At 39.9% G+C, this 17,141-nt stretch overlaps 1 protein-coding gene across 1 annotated transcript; it reads left to right on the forward strand.

The window, feature by feature from the left end:
- The first annotated feature begins 1,422 nt into the window (after window positions 1-1,422).
- On the forward strand, window positions 1,423-15,255 carry ankrd33ba (ankyrin repeat domain 33ba). The gene is made up of 6 exons (XM_041066362.1): window positions 1,423-2,245; window positions 10,183-10,312; window positions 10,710-10,850; window positions 11,371-11,512; window positions 12,796-12,994; window positions 13,711-15,255. Exons 1-6 carry the CDS (start codon window positions 1,790-1,792, stop codon window positions 14,254-14,256), a joined length of 1,614 nt encoding a protein of 537 aa, XP_040922296.1. The 5' UTR covers window positions 1,423-1,789; the 3' UTR covers window positions 14,257-15,255.
- The last annotated feature ends 1,886 nt before the right edge of the window (window positions 15,256-17,141 follow it).

The following is a 17,141-nucleotide window of genomic DNA, read 5'->3' on the forward strand; positions in this document are numbered from 1 at the left end:
GTAGAACATGTAGAATATCTATTGTAATAGCCCAGGTAGGCCAAATTATATATGCACGGGTGGGGGGGGGGGGTTAGGTTTTGCCCATGCTTATACTCACCTTTGTATAAAAAGTCTTTGTGGTTGAGCCCAAGCACTCACTCGTATTTTGAACAACTGATGAAAAACATTTCTTTTTCTAAAAATTAGTATGTATATTTCATGAGACAAAACCGGTTTTTAAAAAACAAACAAACAAAAAAAGATGCACAGGCCCAACTCTCTCTGTGCTTCAGCACCAAGTAATGAAGCTCAAGCTATAAAAGCTACAAAAAACTGAGTGAGAGTCATGACTGAACAGAATTCACTGAGGATGTGTATTAAAATAAATGATTTCAGAATTATACCACACATTGTTATGGAAAATATAACCCATGGGTCACTATTATGCTAATATACTTCATTTGAACCTTTAATCTGCCTTATTATCCTCAAAGTTGGTATGTCCCTATTGGTTTACAGTAAAGTGATACCTTGTAGATATTTATGTCAAATTACTCACCATAGGCTGTAGTGCAAATGGTGGTTTTCCCTATGTGCGTCAGATCTAGAGTCCCATAAAATTCATACACATGGGAGATTTTTCTTCTGAATTGAATAGGGTTTTTACTTTTTTCAATTTTTGTTGAAACCACAAACGTTTTGGAACAAAGAAGCAGTGACAAAACCACCACACAATTAATCTGTAGTGGTTGCATAGGAAGAGCAAATATAATGCAGAGCAACGTGATATTTGTTTTAATTTCTGTTACTGTACTTCTTTCTGGGAAAGAATGCAAGTATCCTTTTGAATTACAACTTTAACCCTAAAGCAGTATCATACAGACAAATACAAACATATACTACAAACACCATCTAAATCCACTGAAACATATCACAAGTCTTTCAGGGGTGTGTGATCATGCAGACATATTTATGCACAGGTGAGTGTGAGTCTGCTTTACTTGAAAAGGCTTTGCAAAACCATAAATTCCACAACTGGGATGCAGCAGGTTCTGTAAACTAATACCAGGCTACATAGGGAAGTGGTGGGTTATTATGGACTGTTACCAATATCAGACACTGGCATTAGCATAATAGTCATTGTCAGAAAGAACAAAATCATCTTATCATATCAATACATACATAAAACAGTCTAAATCCCTATATTATTGCTCTAAGAAAATTAATGTTTCACTACAGGGCTGCGTCCAGTAGAGATAGTATTAATCCTTTATCAGTAGAGAGAGAGAGAGAGAGAGAGAGAGAGAGAGAGAGAGAGAGAGAGAGAGAGAGAGAGAGAGAGGTCCCAGTCCCATCTAATCGGATTAGGCGACTATAGGTTAACAGACTGCCATCTCTCTCCACCCTCCATGGGACGGCCGTGTACGCCCAGCACTTACTTTCTGCTGCTGCTCCGCTTCTCAAACGCCTCAATCGCATTTATATTCATGCCTTCCTCTAACCGGATAACTAAGAACAACTCAAAGTGGTTTCGTTTTGGGGCGTGAGAAGATCTCATCCTGTGGGAGCTCAGATGTCAACAGCTCTAGTGAAGGTGACTGGTAAATGCACGCGCCAAAATGCTCTAGTATATATATAACACCGGGAATTAAGGAGTTTGTGTAATTAAGGCTCCCTTTGGCGATGTAAGGGACTTATTTATTTATTTATTTTGCAAGAGAGTCTTGTCCTCGAGGGACATATGCCCGCGCCCCGAGTGTCAGGCTGGACTCTACCCCGAGGACAGTGCCCTAGGCTTGGGGGTTAGATGGTGCTGATTACGGACGACAGGGATGGAGGAGGCGCCTCGTCGGTCCGGGTCAAACAGCTCCAGCAGCAGCAGCAGCAGCAAAAAGTCGGCGGAAACATCGCCCATGTCCACCCGACCATAGCCGAGGAGCCGCTGTGCAACTCTGACGACGAGGACTACTTAGGTTCATGTGAAGAGGACGATGAAGAGGACGACAGAGGTGAGGAAGACGATGACGAATTCGAAGAAGTTGACTTTGAGGACTTGGACGACGGCCGGAGCATCGCGTCAGACGATTCCTTCTACCCGCCAGATGATGCATTTGCGGACTCGGAGCGCACCCCTTCGCCGGAAAGTCCCGAGCCGCTATCTTTTTTCCAGGCGTGCTGCACCAATAACCCGGCTATCGCCCGGTTAATGATACGGCATGGAGTGAAGGAGGAGGAGGTCAAGGAAACGGACAGGAACAACAGGGTATGAAGCAAATAACAGGACCACTTTGAGTACATTCACACAAGTACTGTACTTTTAGTTGCCACCAGCTACATATCATAGTACATTTCCATTGTTAAGTTTTGGAGCAAGTTATTAAATGTTCTCTGTCAGGGACACTAAATCTTTTATAGCTACCAGACTGAAGTACATACTCAGCTAGACAGCTCACATCACCTTCCTGCCACTCAGCGCAACAAGTTCATATAAGAAGCCTCAGATTTGGTAGGTATTGAAATAATTAAGCCAGAGCTTGCTGCAGTGGCTTACTTACCTATTTCCAGGCCTTGGGAAAGTATCTGGTCTGACTTCATTTAATACCTTTAATGTATGTCATGTGTTGGCCAGCAACTTGGGCAGCCTCACTGAACACTTTAGAGAAGAAAAGTTATTACACCAATATATCAATAGACAGTAACTTATGTCCAATAATTAAGAATAAGTCAATTAAAAATAAAACATTTTTTCTGATTTTTACGTAAAAGGAGATTCAGTTGAATAGGCAGTTTCTTACCATGTTGTCAGTTGACTTGAGCACTCAAGCACTTTAAAAACATTAAGGTCTCTCAAGGTTAGCAGAACACACAATCCTCTGTGTGTGTGCATATATGTGTGGGGTCACGCAGGCATATTTATCCAGATGTGAATGAGTTTTTGACTGCATTTTCTTTTCTTTTTTTTTTTTCTTTCTTGATTTGGATTCAGTTCGTGGGAGTCTGGGTAAACACTATCTACCAATGAGACAAATCAGTCTCATTGCCATCAGTGTGTCTAAAAGCAACTTGAAAAGGCTTTGTAAGACCATAAATTCCACACTACTGTCAGGAAATAAAAAAAGGATCATCTTGATTATCTGTCATTTTCAAGATAAAACACTGCTTATCTCAATTATATTTTTTCCAATGAGTGAATAACTAAAATTTAATATTTTTCACTGAAGGTAATTCATCAAAAATAATAATAATAACACTTTCTCCATAAATTATTGGAAATGTTATCTGCAGTGCAATCAAAGCACGTATCCCTTTACACCTTGTGGATAAAGATCCCTTTGCCAAAGAACTACAGCCCAAGGGTAAAGATAAAAATCCATAGTTATGGAACGCTAGACTAGTTTTTATTCATCTGGACATTTTGCTAATAGTAATTGAATTAGTTGGCAATGAGCTCTATGCTGAATCACATTACTCTTATCATGCGTTATTGTGACTCATTGTATTTGTGTTGGAAGCACATTTGCCCATTACCAAGCATACAGTTTCATACCTTATTCACAGATATGAAAGTTGCCAAATAGATGTAGAACTTCAGAATATGACATGAAAAGAGAAAGATAGACATAAACATATACACACATCCTGCACAAAACCCAACAGCGAAAAGTCAAGCATTCTAAAGGAACTGGCATTCATTCATTCATTCACACACACACACACCCTAAAACACGTGTGCATACAATGTGTACGTGTAGATGCAAAGCAAGAAAGTTGTGTGTTTCCATAGATAACAGGATGCGTGCTTGTGCATTCGCCATTTATGCCATACACTCTGACCTCTGGGATGTGCGTATACCCACAGACACAATGCAGATTAAGCAACACATCCATTGGAAACACCTGCTGCTATACATCTGTATATGTCTGTGATTTATAAGACAAAGAAAGGTCTCAGATTTGGATTTAGCCAAGTACAGCATATTTCCCCTTTCTCTCATCAGCAGTTTGGGGAGGTTGGCAGTATAATGATTTGTTAATCTTGGAAGACAAAGGAACTGCTGTAGAGGTATGCCATATTAAATTTACAGTCTATGAAAGTATTGCATTATATATCAGTAGTAGAACTGATATACAATACAGTTGCAATTGTCTGGCTGTGCAAACAGTTCAAATATATATATCCATTTTGCACTTCAAGCAAGTTAAACAAGGAGAAATCAGGAATCAAGTAGAAACTACATTGTTAATATGAATAAGCAAGGCCAATCTAAAAAGAGTGGGCTTTATTAATATTTTGCAGACTGTGTTGGAAAAATAAAGATACGGTGAAAATGCAGAGGAATGTGCACTTTTGCTCGCTTCATCCGCATTATAATGTGTTGGCCCTGTTTGCCGTTGTTCTCTTTGGCAGGGAGGTTAAAGGTTAGGTTCAGAAGACTGTAGGGATTCTGTGTTTTGCATAAAGGCAACTTGCCAGGGCAGGATATTAACCCCGAGTCTGTGGTTGATGTTGGTCAGAGTAGTACATTCAGCTAGCTGCCACACAGAAAAACAAGATTTTAAGGCATACAGTGTTGTGTGGTGTCATGCAGTGCGGAATACACAGGGGCAGCATTTATTTGGCCCACATGAATCTCACGTTATGTCACGATAAAAGTTAAGCAAATGCCAACAATCCCACATGTGGACAAAATATATGCTTTACAGGACAGATTAAGGATAAAACTCACAGAGAGGGTAGATAAACAAGCCAAATAGCCTAAAGCAACATTTCTAAAAACAAAACAAACAAAAAAAATTGACATAACAATTGAAACAAATCTTTCAAAATGGACTTTTAGGAATGCAAATGAAATTTGGTAAACAAGCTTTAAACTTACACTGAACAATCGTACATTTTTAGTTCCATGATAACTTGTGAATATGTTTTGAGGCTTATTAGGCAGTTTATCTAGCAGAAAGATAAACCATTAGTCCTAACTTTTGACATTATTTTTTCCAGCATATTTTTTCTTTCCCCCCCCCCCCCCCCCCCCCCATTGAAACAAGCTATGTTTAAAGCAAATGCAGCATTAATAAATTTAGCAGGAAACTTAATGACAAGCCATTATTTAGGTCATATGCAAGGACGTGTGGGCTGTCAGGGTCAGAATCCCTGAATTGTCAGTGTTTGCAGTGGCTGACATGATGCATGGGATTTCAACAAACTACTAGCGTTGTGTTATAAAAAGTCAAAGATGAATGCAAGTAAATAAACATCAGGGTTGTTATCTCTGCTGAATGTTGACTATTAGGAGATGTGTATGTGTAATCATGTCATGTATCAAATTAATATGTCCTCTGGCAACTCTGACCCTGTTTAGGACAGTGTGTGTGTGTGTGTGTGTCCCTCTTAGAGTGGATAATCTGTCATGCTCACATGAAAACTCAATATACACGCACACACACACTCACATGCACACAGACACACACAGAATCCAATCAACTTAAATGAGGCCACCCTGCCTGACTGTTAACTCTTAGACTCTCTCTGTCCCCCTCTCTTTCTCCCTCCCTCTCTCTTTCTCTCTCCCTCACACACGTATACTCCACCTTTAGAAAACCAGACTTTCAGGATAAGATGGGATGAGGTGACAAACCGTGACAGATAGAGTGTGCTTCAGCTGAGCCAGCTAAGACTACATGTGACAAAGTCAACCGCAGAATGTCTGACAAACAGAAAGGACAGCTGACCCGCACACAGATCGACCATCATGTCAACAGGCAAGCGGACTAAATGAAGGACGCCTGGGAAGAGACAGAAATTTGGCACTGCAGATGGTAGCAAGCATGATGCTGCAAGCAAATATAGATAAGTGGAAAAATCAAAGTGACAGTCATACACATCTGATTTGATACAGCCATGTGAACGCACAGCTGCAGACAGAAAGACAGTTAACAGGGAGGCTATTGACAGAACCGTGGCCTAGTGCGCCTCTGTCAGCGATGCTCTGAGTGTATGTGATTGAGGGCAGTCTAGAGTGTGTTTGCCCGTGTGTGTGCATGTCCTTGAACACAAAGATGTACTGTAAAATACAAAATGAATGTAAAGTTTTATTTTTTTGGTTTACACAGGCTGCAGAGAAGCAACATATCGTTTGGGTTGCCTGGATCGTCTTTCATTTCAGTACCAGCTTAAGGTTAATTTGTTAATCCATGGTGACCAGAAGATCCTATACTTTTTATTTATTTTTTATGCTACTTAGAAGTGCAAACATGTACTGTAGTCTGTTTTGATTTTGCATAATTTGAATAAGATTCAAATAATAACGCAGTTGAACATTGGCTGGGAAAGGAATGTTAAGGGTTACAGTGGATATTGTGTCATTCTCATCGGAGCCAATTATTACAGTATTCTCCTATTAACTGTAAATACACAGTTATGTCTCCCTCCCTCCCCCTCTCTCTGTCTCTCTCTCACTGATAAGGCTAAGCCTTTCTATTCCTAGCTCTGGATATTCCCCAGATTACTGAGCGAGTGTGCGTATGTGTGTGTGTTGGTGTCTTGTCTGTGTTAGTGTGTCTGTATGGGCTAAGAATAAGTTAACCAGAATTATTGTGTTTATGTGTCTGCGTGCAGACTGCATCAGAGCCCAATGACCTTGATTGCAAATACAAGTTTTAGGTAAAGTTCAAATGAAATTAAAATTCCTTTCTGAGAAGGAATCTATATCTATGTCTGCACTGACCAGTAGGTCAGTCAAATGAAACCTGTGAAACTCGTGCACGTGCATCTTCACACTCATGCATGAGAAGCAAAATAGCGACCCACACACATAGTTTCGAAGACATTATTCTAAATGTGTTGAACATGGCTTTGGGGGCCGATGTTGTCACCTGTTGGTATGATTTTTGACAGTCTGGACATTTGCTGTCACCAACATTACTACCGTGCAAGTCAAAAACAATTGTACAGGAGCATGCCAGTAACACAGGTTTTGAAAAAACAAAAAGTGAAGCTAAGAACTAGTTCCACTTTTCGAGCAGAATGCGAATTTACCAGTACGACAGGTGTTCCAAAATGTTGACAGCAGCTTAAATTGCTAATGTTAGCTATGTGAAAAGAGAAAGGTAGTACCTCAGTATCATTGGTAGGACCCCTCTTGATTGTTTGAGGGTTGTTGAACTGCCAGATCCCTTTAGCCCCCCCCCAGCCCCCTCCCCCACAGCAGCCCTTTTCTCAGATTCTTCAATCTTCTTCTGCAACCACTAGTAAAGTGCAACGAAGACAATGTAGATGTAAGAAAATATTCCTGTGTTTATGATAGGGATGTGTTGAGTAGAAAACTTGACTCTGGGAGAAAAAGGTCACAAAAAAAGTTAAATTCTTGTGTGTTTTTTTTTTTTTTTGTGTGTGTGTGTGTGTGCGTGTGAGAAAGTTTCGCATAGAAAATAGGACATTGTCCGATGAAATTGCTCCAGACATGCTGCAGGGCATGCTTTTAAAGTACAGTACATCACAGCAAAGCTGGAGAGTTGCCAGCAATATGTGTGTGTCTGAGAGAGAGAGAGAGACAGGAAAAGGTCTACATGTGTGTGTCTAACCAGATAGAGCTATCTGGAGCTGTGCCATTATAAGTGAATTTCTTCCAGGCAATCCACCAGTTACTCCATAGGACCTCTCTCCACCTTTCCCTCTTAAAACTCTCAGGGCTGACAACACTAATGTGACTACATCTCCAGCTGGCTAACAGCCTGGCTTGTTACAGGCAAAAGTTTCAGTTCAGTTTGTCTTACAGGTGAAAAACATTGCTTTGTTTTTACTGACCCTGTTCAATGGAGAAAATCAAAACTTAAGTAGCCTTACTTTTAGAAGAAACTATGTTTTTAGTCTGATAGAGTAACCCAAATAAAGACTGTGTTGGGGCAGTCCCTCCCATACATGACTGACAGAAAGCTGGAATAATAGGGTTTATCAGACCATCACATGTTTTGGACTGGTCACATGTTGACATGACAAGATGTCAACATGTGGCATAGCCTTGATGTTGGTTAAGTAAAATAGCCTGCAACCTGATTGATTTGCCTAAGATTTATCTACCAAACTGTTGTACCAATCTTAGTCCCTATTATATCGATTAATTTCAGATTTTTTTGATCACATGCATATCAGGGATTGAATGAGTAATTTAACGCTGTTCTTTGGAAGCACGACTAAAAACTCAATCTGTGAAAGAGTTACAGAGCAACAGGTAGATTTTATGAGTTCTTTTATGAAGAGAACTTCATGTCACAGAAACAGGTTTATGAATCATGCCTGCTCAAGGAATATTGAATGCGGAACAAATTATAACTACTTGCCTAAATACTGTATTGTGTACTTTTTTTTTAAATTCTTGCCAGCAAAGTTTGATTTTTAACTCTTCTTGGCAAGATTCTCATATTCTCATGGTGTTAAATATACAAAGAGAAGAAATTATGTCTTTATATGTTTATTTTTCCTGCAGTAAGGTCAATTGGGTTTTCACGGCAACTGGGATGTGATAGTTGATACTGTTTCTGTTTCAGTCACCATGTCTTTTACACACCGTGATGACCTGTTTTTTTATTATTATTATTGCTTTATTAACCCTTTTTTATTTAGTATCACAATGGACACGCCTTCAAATTTGAAAATATCATGGAATATAAAGTGGTTATGTAGCATTTCTTGATTACTCTCAGAAGAATACTTAAATATGTGTCTTGCAGCTGATGCACGCTGCTGTCTACATGTGTTTTGACATGGAGTAGGTCTGACTGGTTGACATTTCTAGCACAGCTGGCTTTAATAAAGCAGCAATTAAGAGTCCCAGTGGGGTCTGCCGGCTTGCAATTAAGAAGTTGTTATGAACAACAAGTTGTTTGTCGTGACTTATATTTTTCCAGCAGCTCCAGCTTTGCAAGTCACGTTTTTGAACATTGAACACAAAAAAAAATGAGTCTTCAACATCTTGTAGCCCCTTGTCTACACTCTTCTTTTTCCTTATCATTGCAGATAATTACATAAACGCGACCATTTACTATTTTAAATGGAGCATATTCTATATTTTATAGCTGAAACAAGCTGAAAACAAGTTATTGTGTTCTGTTTGAAGTAAGCATTAAATGCAAGATGCTGTACATATACGATTCAGGCCTGCAATGGAACAAAACGAAAAACACCTGTTACAACCGAGAAAAAAAAAAAAACAGTGTTATTTCTCTGAGGAATGAAAGGCTATACAAATATTTCCTTGTGCTAGGCCATCCAGAAACATGAGTTGACATTAGATAGTGCTAACATCAACTATCAACTGACAAATATAAAATCTGTTGTCTCCTACAAGTGTCTAATTAGAGTTTTTGACATTTAAGAAATTTCTTATGAGATTTAGGCCAGTTTCAGTAAAATAATGCATCTATGTCTTAACATTAATCACATTCATTCTCATTCTTATTACATTATTTCTGTCTGTCTATCTGTACATATATATGTATGTGTGTGTGTGTGTGTACACATTTGTGAAATGACTCCCTGTTGGAAAACATTTATTATGCTCTGACCCATCTAGTGAAAGACATTTCTCTCTAACAGAAATATTTCATATATAAATGTAGAAATACAGCGTATATGATATGTCAGTTGAGAGGTCTGTGTTCCTAAACTCTACTCGCAGCTTCCCCCCACCAATTCTCTTCTCTCCCTGGAGGTAAAATTGTTTGCCTTGGCTGATGAAGTGTGCGCCTTCTGGAAAGCACTTTTACACAAGTTTTCCGACGCTGACATGCTCCCGAAACTCACACTCACAGACTAACATTTGGACATTTTGTCCGCATGCACACGCACACGCACGCACACACGCACACACACACGCACAAACACAAAAGTACACAACAACTTCAGATGGAGAGACAGCTTCTTTTTCCACTTCAAGACGGTTCAGGTCTCTGTGAAAACACAACAGATGCCATATTTATTCATGGATATTTGAAAGATGCAGAAAGGTCCCCTGGTCTTATGGATTCCTACTGACACTGCCGTGATCACATTTTTCTTCGTACTACTTCCTGTATGTCAGCACTTTATTACAGTTTGACTTAATCTGCTTTGGCAAGTTTTTTTTCCCCTCAACAATTTTGCTGATTCTAAACTCCTCCATCTCTTCTTTCTGTCCTGTCACCTTTTTTTTTTTTTAATCTCAGACAGCGCTATTGGTTGCATGTTACCAAGGTTACGTGGATGTTGTCATAGCGCTGTCGCAATGTCCGTATTTGGATGTCAACTGGCAGGACAGTGAAGGGAACACAGCTCTCATCACTGCCGCTCAAGCGGGTAAGTTCCACGTGTGTACGCACACACAAATGGACGCAGTAATACATCAGACACTGGCTGTATATACACATACACACAGACACTTATGGACTGGTTCACAGTACTGTTGAACACATCCACACAGGATGGCACAAATGATGACACAGATGAACACACACAGACGAGCATAAAAAAAACACAAGTCTGCACTAGCTGCTCTCAAGCTTTCCGCAACAGAAGTGACAAGTGTGTTGAATCAAAGCGAGCAAGCAGCAGCCTTATTAATGTGGATCTTGTCTGTCTATGGTGGACAAGTGTGAATGAGAATTTTAGTGGGTCTTTTCCTAGCCAACATAATGCTTACAGACTGGGAAATTCTGACCTGCAGTAACTACTGTCCGTCACTCTGTTCTTCAAGGCCACATAACAATCACCAACTATTTGCTGAACTACTACTCCGGGTTGGACGTAGAGAGGAGAAACTGCCACGGCTTCACTGCTCTGATGAAAGCTGCCATGCAGGGCCGAGTGGAATGCGTGCGCTCACTCATGATGGCAGGTGAGATGGCAGATTGTGTGCATAATTCCATTATAAAAGCACAAAACTCTATAGCTATCAGATTTCATACGCAGAAACAAAATGTCTTGTGTTGCTTAATATGTTGCACTGTCAAAGAGATTTAACAAATGACCTGGATTTTTGGGCAGATTTTGCTGATTAAAACCAGAAAATGTTGTTTATTCTTACCATTACTCTGTCATTAGGGCAAATCATAGAGGCAGGGTTTTTTTTAATGATGCAAATGACTCCTTTAGATGAATTGGTCAAAATGTTTTTTGTGGCATCTATTAACCGGCCCTGTGAGATTTGTATGAAAGTGGTTTGCGTAAGTTGCCCTGAGCACACTGAGACAGCAGCCTAACTTTGGAATCTTCAATCATTTCTTTTTTTTCCCCTCCTTTTCACTTCTAAATCTAAATCTTTCTATCTCTGCCCTTGTTATCTTTTACATCTTTGTGTTTCCACCTGCTATGCTCTTTTGCTGACATTTTTAACTTTATTTGTTTGTGTCTATCAGGGGCTGCCCTGAATGCAAGAGACTTTGGCCGCCACTTGACTGCCAGGGAGTGGGCCTTATTCACGGGCCGTTATGAAACTGCCTGGGTGATGACACGACTGATGGAACGGCCCTGTCCCCCCCAGTACTGTGATTCATACAGGTAAGACTAAACGCTGGATCACATTGTTTCTCTGTATGCCTGTTTATAATGCATCATATCTCATAAGCCTTATTAAGAATCATTCATTCAACGCTTCATTGCAGTATTTCAAACTTGTGCTCCAAAGGAGGAGAGCAGAGAAGAGCAGGCAGATTTATATGTATAAACAAAATATTGCTTACTAGTTTTTATGGGGGCTGCCATACAATTTATTTTTCTCTGACTCTTGGGCAACCTGAAGCTTGAGCTAGCTGACAACTGGCTGCGTAGAAAACAAAAAATCCTAGCTTTCTAGCTATGATGTTATATACAGGTCATGTAATCATCAGTGGTTTTGGCTATTGTCTGGTATCATTACCTTTGCTGTCAATTCCCTACTGCAGAGTCACCTTGATAGCCACAACCCAGCACATGACCTTCCACACCTATATACACAAGATACCCTCAGATGATAGTACGATTATTCATTGCTAAAAAGCTAATTTCATGGATGTGGTAATTTAAACATGCAACACAAGGTCACAAATGCAATCAGTGTGAGAAGCGTGTGATAAATTTTATTATTGCTTGCTAACTTGAAAGTGAAAAAGTTGTTTATTGCAGATTAAAGAGGGTTAAGGGAAGAAATACTTAGTCCAAGACAGAGACATACAATAATAAACATGCACTAAGCAAGATAACATCACAGCATTAAAGACCAGTGGTGGAATGTAACAAAGTATTTGTACTTTGTTGCTGTACTTAAGTATTTTTTTACATATCTGTACTTTACTTAAGTAAAAATAATAATGCATAATTTTGATTTTACTCCATTACATTTTGCAGCAATTATCTGTACTTTCTATTCCACTACATTTCTACAATTTATGCCGTTACTCTTACATGTTATGAACATAATTTCCTCAAATGGGGGTGGGTAAAATGCAGAGAGTAATTTCTCCCTGGAGGGATCAATAAAGTAATTTAAAAAAAAAAAAAAATGGCACAGCCCCGACCCTGAGACAACCCATTACGTGAGTACTTTCACTTTAAAAAATACTTTAAATTTAAAAGTAAGTACTTAGTACTTTTACTTAAGTAAGATTCTTGATGCAGTACTTCCACTTTCACTTGAGTATATTTTTTGCGGGATATTTGTACTTTTACTTAAGTACTAAGCTTCAGTACTTCCTCCACCACTGTTAAAGACCCATGTGAGAGTATACGTCTTACTTTATGATTATAAAGAGTTAGCCCTTCAGTGCCTCTGTGCAGTGAATTTGTGTCAAACTTGACTCTCCCAGTCTAGAGTGGCCCCCACTGGCATCACTGGTGGCCAAAGCCCAGGAGCCCCGTGGCTGTCTGAAGCGATTGTCCGACACTGTCCGGAATGTCTTTAACATTGCAAATGTCACCAACCCTGAGGATGAAGGTGTCATCGATCACATGGTTTCCATCACAACGGCCATGAGGAGCCCTTTCATTGCCATGGCATGCCATACAGTGAGTACTGAAGATCTAGGTCATCTGATCATTATCCACTTATTCATTAATCAGCACTAAACTGTATCCCACAAGATCCAAGAACAACAAACATTTTTCAAACATAAGGTGAGATAAGGTGAAGCAATGAGTATAACTACTCCTTGTGATAAGAGGCGTTTTTTAAGGTCAACTCAATCTTTAAAGCTGCTTTCCTCTGCATTATTCCCATTGGTATCTGCACATACTCAGCATAGTTGGAGATATCAGCTCATTTAATCTTACATCTTCCAGCAGAGCCAAAACATTCTTGTCCGATATGGAAATCACCTTCCACAGGCGTGAAATTTGACCGAACAGTTGATATTTGTGTGTTTTTGCATTAGCGTGCAAATTACTTCTGTTCGTGTTTGTCTAGTCCGTGGAAAAAGTAGGTCTGTCGCGGTTGTTTCGTGGAAATGTGAAGTATGTGCAAATAAACTAATGATGATATTCTGGTAATAATGCCATTAAGTGGCACTAATTTATCTTTTATCCAAAAATTCTCTTTTTCATGGGATTAGTTAATAATAATTAAAGGATATAATTAACACCAGCCTTATCTGATAAGCAGGTTATTTATGCAAGATTTAAAAAAAACAAAAGGGAGCCTGAGCACTGGCTTTTATGAATAAAACACTCACAATTTTGATATTACAACGAGTAATACCATTCAGAGACTGTTGATTTTGTTTCAGGTGTGTCCTGACAGTCCCCCAAGTGTGGGCAAACGGCGCTATGCAGTACCTGAGATCATCCGCCAGCAGCGCGCCAAGGAGCTCCGCTCCGTCAATCCTGGCAGGGTGAACAGCCATCTCAAACTCTTCCAGAACTCACGGGTCACACTAGTAGCCAAGAACTCAGCAGACCGCCGGGCCAGCCTTCAGGCCCAAAGCCTGGTGCCTCGACACAGGAGCTCCAGCCTGGGTGTGATGGTTTACAGCGAAGCCCTGGAGCTGCGGAGGACCAGTCTCCTGCCCATGCACATGGTGCTGAGGAGGAGCAGCGTCAGGCCAGGCTTCAGCATCCCAAAAGTGAGGGTTTCGAAGGCCCCAACACCGACTTACGAACCAGAAAAGATCCGGAGGAGGAGTAGCGCCAAAGATGGAGGGGGGCACCTGCTGCAGATCCCAAAGTGGCGGTACAAGGAGTTAAAAGAAGAAAGGAGGAAAGCCGAGGAGGCTGAGAGGAGGAGGCTGGAGGCTGTAACCAAGAGACACCTTGCTGCCGGGAAAAGGAAATAATATACATTAATTTGCCTCAAAGGACATCACATGCACTCTTACCATGGTAATTCAGGAGTTTTATTGCTGAAGAGGCCATCAAATTGAACAGTTTTGTCTCCAATGTTTTTCTACAACCTTTGAAGCTCAGGTTGAGCCTAGAATTACCAGCAGTGTTCCTAAAAGAGGACTAAAGGTTGCGTTGGTCTGCTCAGTTTGCATCCTCAATTGAATTCCATTCAATGTTAGGAGAAAGGTTGGCCTCTTAAAAATAGCTTTTATAGAATATTAGAAGTGTATAACGCTCAGTGTCCTTTGTGATGTCAAACAGTGAATACCCAGGGGATTTGATACTTGAAATGATTTTAGATAACTTATTTTTCATATGTATTGCTTTTTAATGGATGCTCATTTTGTTACCCTTTGCTCAATACAGCAGCGTTTTTGTAGTGTATTGGAGCAAAAGACACACACATGCTTTTTCAGACTGTAACCACAGCAGAAATTTGCTCATCTCTCTGCCTAAAAAAAATGGAAGCAATTCATAAAAGATGTTATGCAATAATGTCTTTAAAATATTCAGTGGAGAATACTAATGGGTGTGTTGTATTGGCTGAGAAAGCTAAACATAAGTTTTTCTAGAATCCAATGTCATTTGACAGCAATATTTTTAGATGCTTTTTGTTCTGTTTTATGATGACAAACCCGTGAATGTATTTTGCTTATATATGTATTTTATATTAGAGATTTAAAAGCTTTTTGATGACAAACTTTTTATTTTTTATTCAATACGGACTTTTTCATATAAACAGTTGTGTTTTCTAGTCTTAATGTTCCGAGACCAAGAGCGAAATGTAGAGCACTATTGTGATGTAACAGTTAGAATCTTACCAGGTGGGAAGGAAGTTCAGATTCTCTCCCGAATGTTTACATTGCAAAACCACATTAACACTGGTTACATGAGCAGTAAAGAATCCTGCAACGAAGACACTAAGATGTGTGTGAGTTTGGTGTATACAAGATATGGATGATGTGAACCAAATAAAAACTTCTACTAACAGTGACTTTGGATGTATTTGTGATAGAGCCAGCAATTGATGGTCTGTTATGGTCTGTGTTGTGAAGTTAATGAGGAAATGATGGTATTTTTTTTTTTTTTTTGTTCTTTTTGATTTTCATCCACTACCAGTGGCAAAAAAATTAACTCACCTAATTAAAGGTGAGCTTGAGTCAGTGTGACAGAACTGAAATGATAATCCCTAACATATGGACTCTCTGATTAACCCATTATAGCACAAGAGGTCAGTTCCCTATTTCAACATTGGAACAGTTAAAAAAAAAATCATAATAATGATAATAATAATAATAATAATAGCTGTGATTTAAAAGACAGAGCCACGGAGAAAGCAGTGATACGACTTTGTCTGGATTTTTGAGAGCATAATTTCATGGTCTCATGGTGATTGCCATTTAAGTGTGCGTCTAATATATATGTAGATGAGTTGCTAAGGGGTTACAAGGTCACTGCGTAGCCAAATCATTTCTTCAAATAAACTTCACTGACTGCCAATCTGCTTAAGATACTCCCCAGAGGGATTCATTTGAACATGACAAAAGGATGAGCAAACTGCACATTTACTGAAGTCTAACAAGTGGTTGCAGGATTAACTAATATTAACGTGAACATGAAGAACATGTTTTATAGGAAAATGGCTTTTTCTTGAATACCTTCAGAAAGATCACACCTTTATATTTATGACAGGTTATTAAATTCTTGTGTTTGCATTGCGTGTGTGTGTGTGTGTGTGTGTGTGTGTGTGTAGAGAGAGAGAGACAAAACCTATTAGCCCTGAATGCATCAGATAATATTTAGGTCATCTTTGTAGCTTAAACAGCTGTTGGCTTAGGCTGTAGCCTGAGATTATGAAGCGCTGCAGGCTTGGTCAGCAATTCCCACTCCCACCCTAGTCCTTCTCCGCCATCCCGACCCAAATCCCTCCCAGAAATTCACAAGTGGCCAAATATAATCGGGCACTATCCACTGATAGTGTGACAATTATTATGTCATGCTGTGATGATACAGGGTGGGATTTAGACAGGATGACCTGATTCTAGACCAGGACTGAATGCTTCTATCAAAACTGTGAACTCTGGGGGGGGAATCCTTAGTTGAGGCTCTCTGCTGGATGGTTTTGTTACTACACTTAAGGATGTCTGCATGTTACATAGAGTATACCTAAGTGGCACCATGCATATTTAAGCGTATAATAATAATCCTCCGCCAGATAAAAACATTTTGAGCCAGTTAATGAGCTGATTGATATACTGTGTGCGTGACATCATTTTCTTTACTTCTGCGAATGGGATAATCAAGGATGTGGTCCTTGTCTAATGTCTGCAGGCCAAACATGACATACGTTTTTTTTTTACTACTGACAAATAATAAATACTGAGAAATAATATGACTCTATTTCATAAAATAAAGGCCTACAATATAAGCAGTGCAAACCATCATAAAGTGCATTAATTATACATGTTGTGTCACGACTGATAGTCGTTTCTTACGCTGACGGCAGTTTTGACAAGGTAATAAAATGAGTCATTTTAGAGAATCTGTCCACCACCGTAAGCACAGTGGTGTTACCTTCAGAGATCAGGAGCCCAGAGACGAAGTCCAGAGATATGTCCGACCAAGGACGAGAGGGAATAGGGAGCGGCTGCAGCAACCCCATCTGCACAGACGGTGCATGCTTCCACATACTTGCGCACTTCCCGCTCCATGGAGGGCCACCAGGACCTCTGGGAAATGGCATGCATGGTCCTTTTGACCCCCGGGTGGCAGTAGGCTCGGGGTCAAACTGGTGGGACAAGGCATCTGACTTGGTGTTTTTGGACCCTGGCCTGTA

This window comes from Toxotes jaculatrix, chromosome 20, assembly GCF_017976425.1.
Source record: "Toxotes jaculatrix isolate fToxJac2 chromosome 20, fToxJac2.pri, whole genome shotgun sequence".
Lineage (NCBI taxonomy): Eukaryota > Metazoa > Chordata > Actinopteri > Toxotidae > Toxotes > Toxotes jaculatrix.

Coding starts and splice junctions, on each gene's coding strand:
- ankrd33ba (XM_041066362.1), top strand. CDS start 1,790: ATGGTGCTGATTACGGACGACAGGGATGGAGGAGGCGCCTCGTCGGTC. Junction 2,246..10,182: donor AAACGGACAGGAACAACAGG/GTATGAAGCAAA, acceptor TTTTAATCTCAG/ACAGCGCTATTGGTTGCATG. Junction 10,851..11,370: donor GCGCTCACTCATGATGGCAG/GTGAGATGGCAG, acceptor TGTGTCTATCAG/GGGCTGCCCTGAATGCAAGA.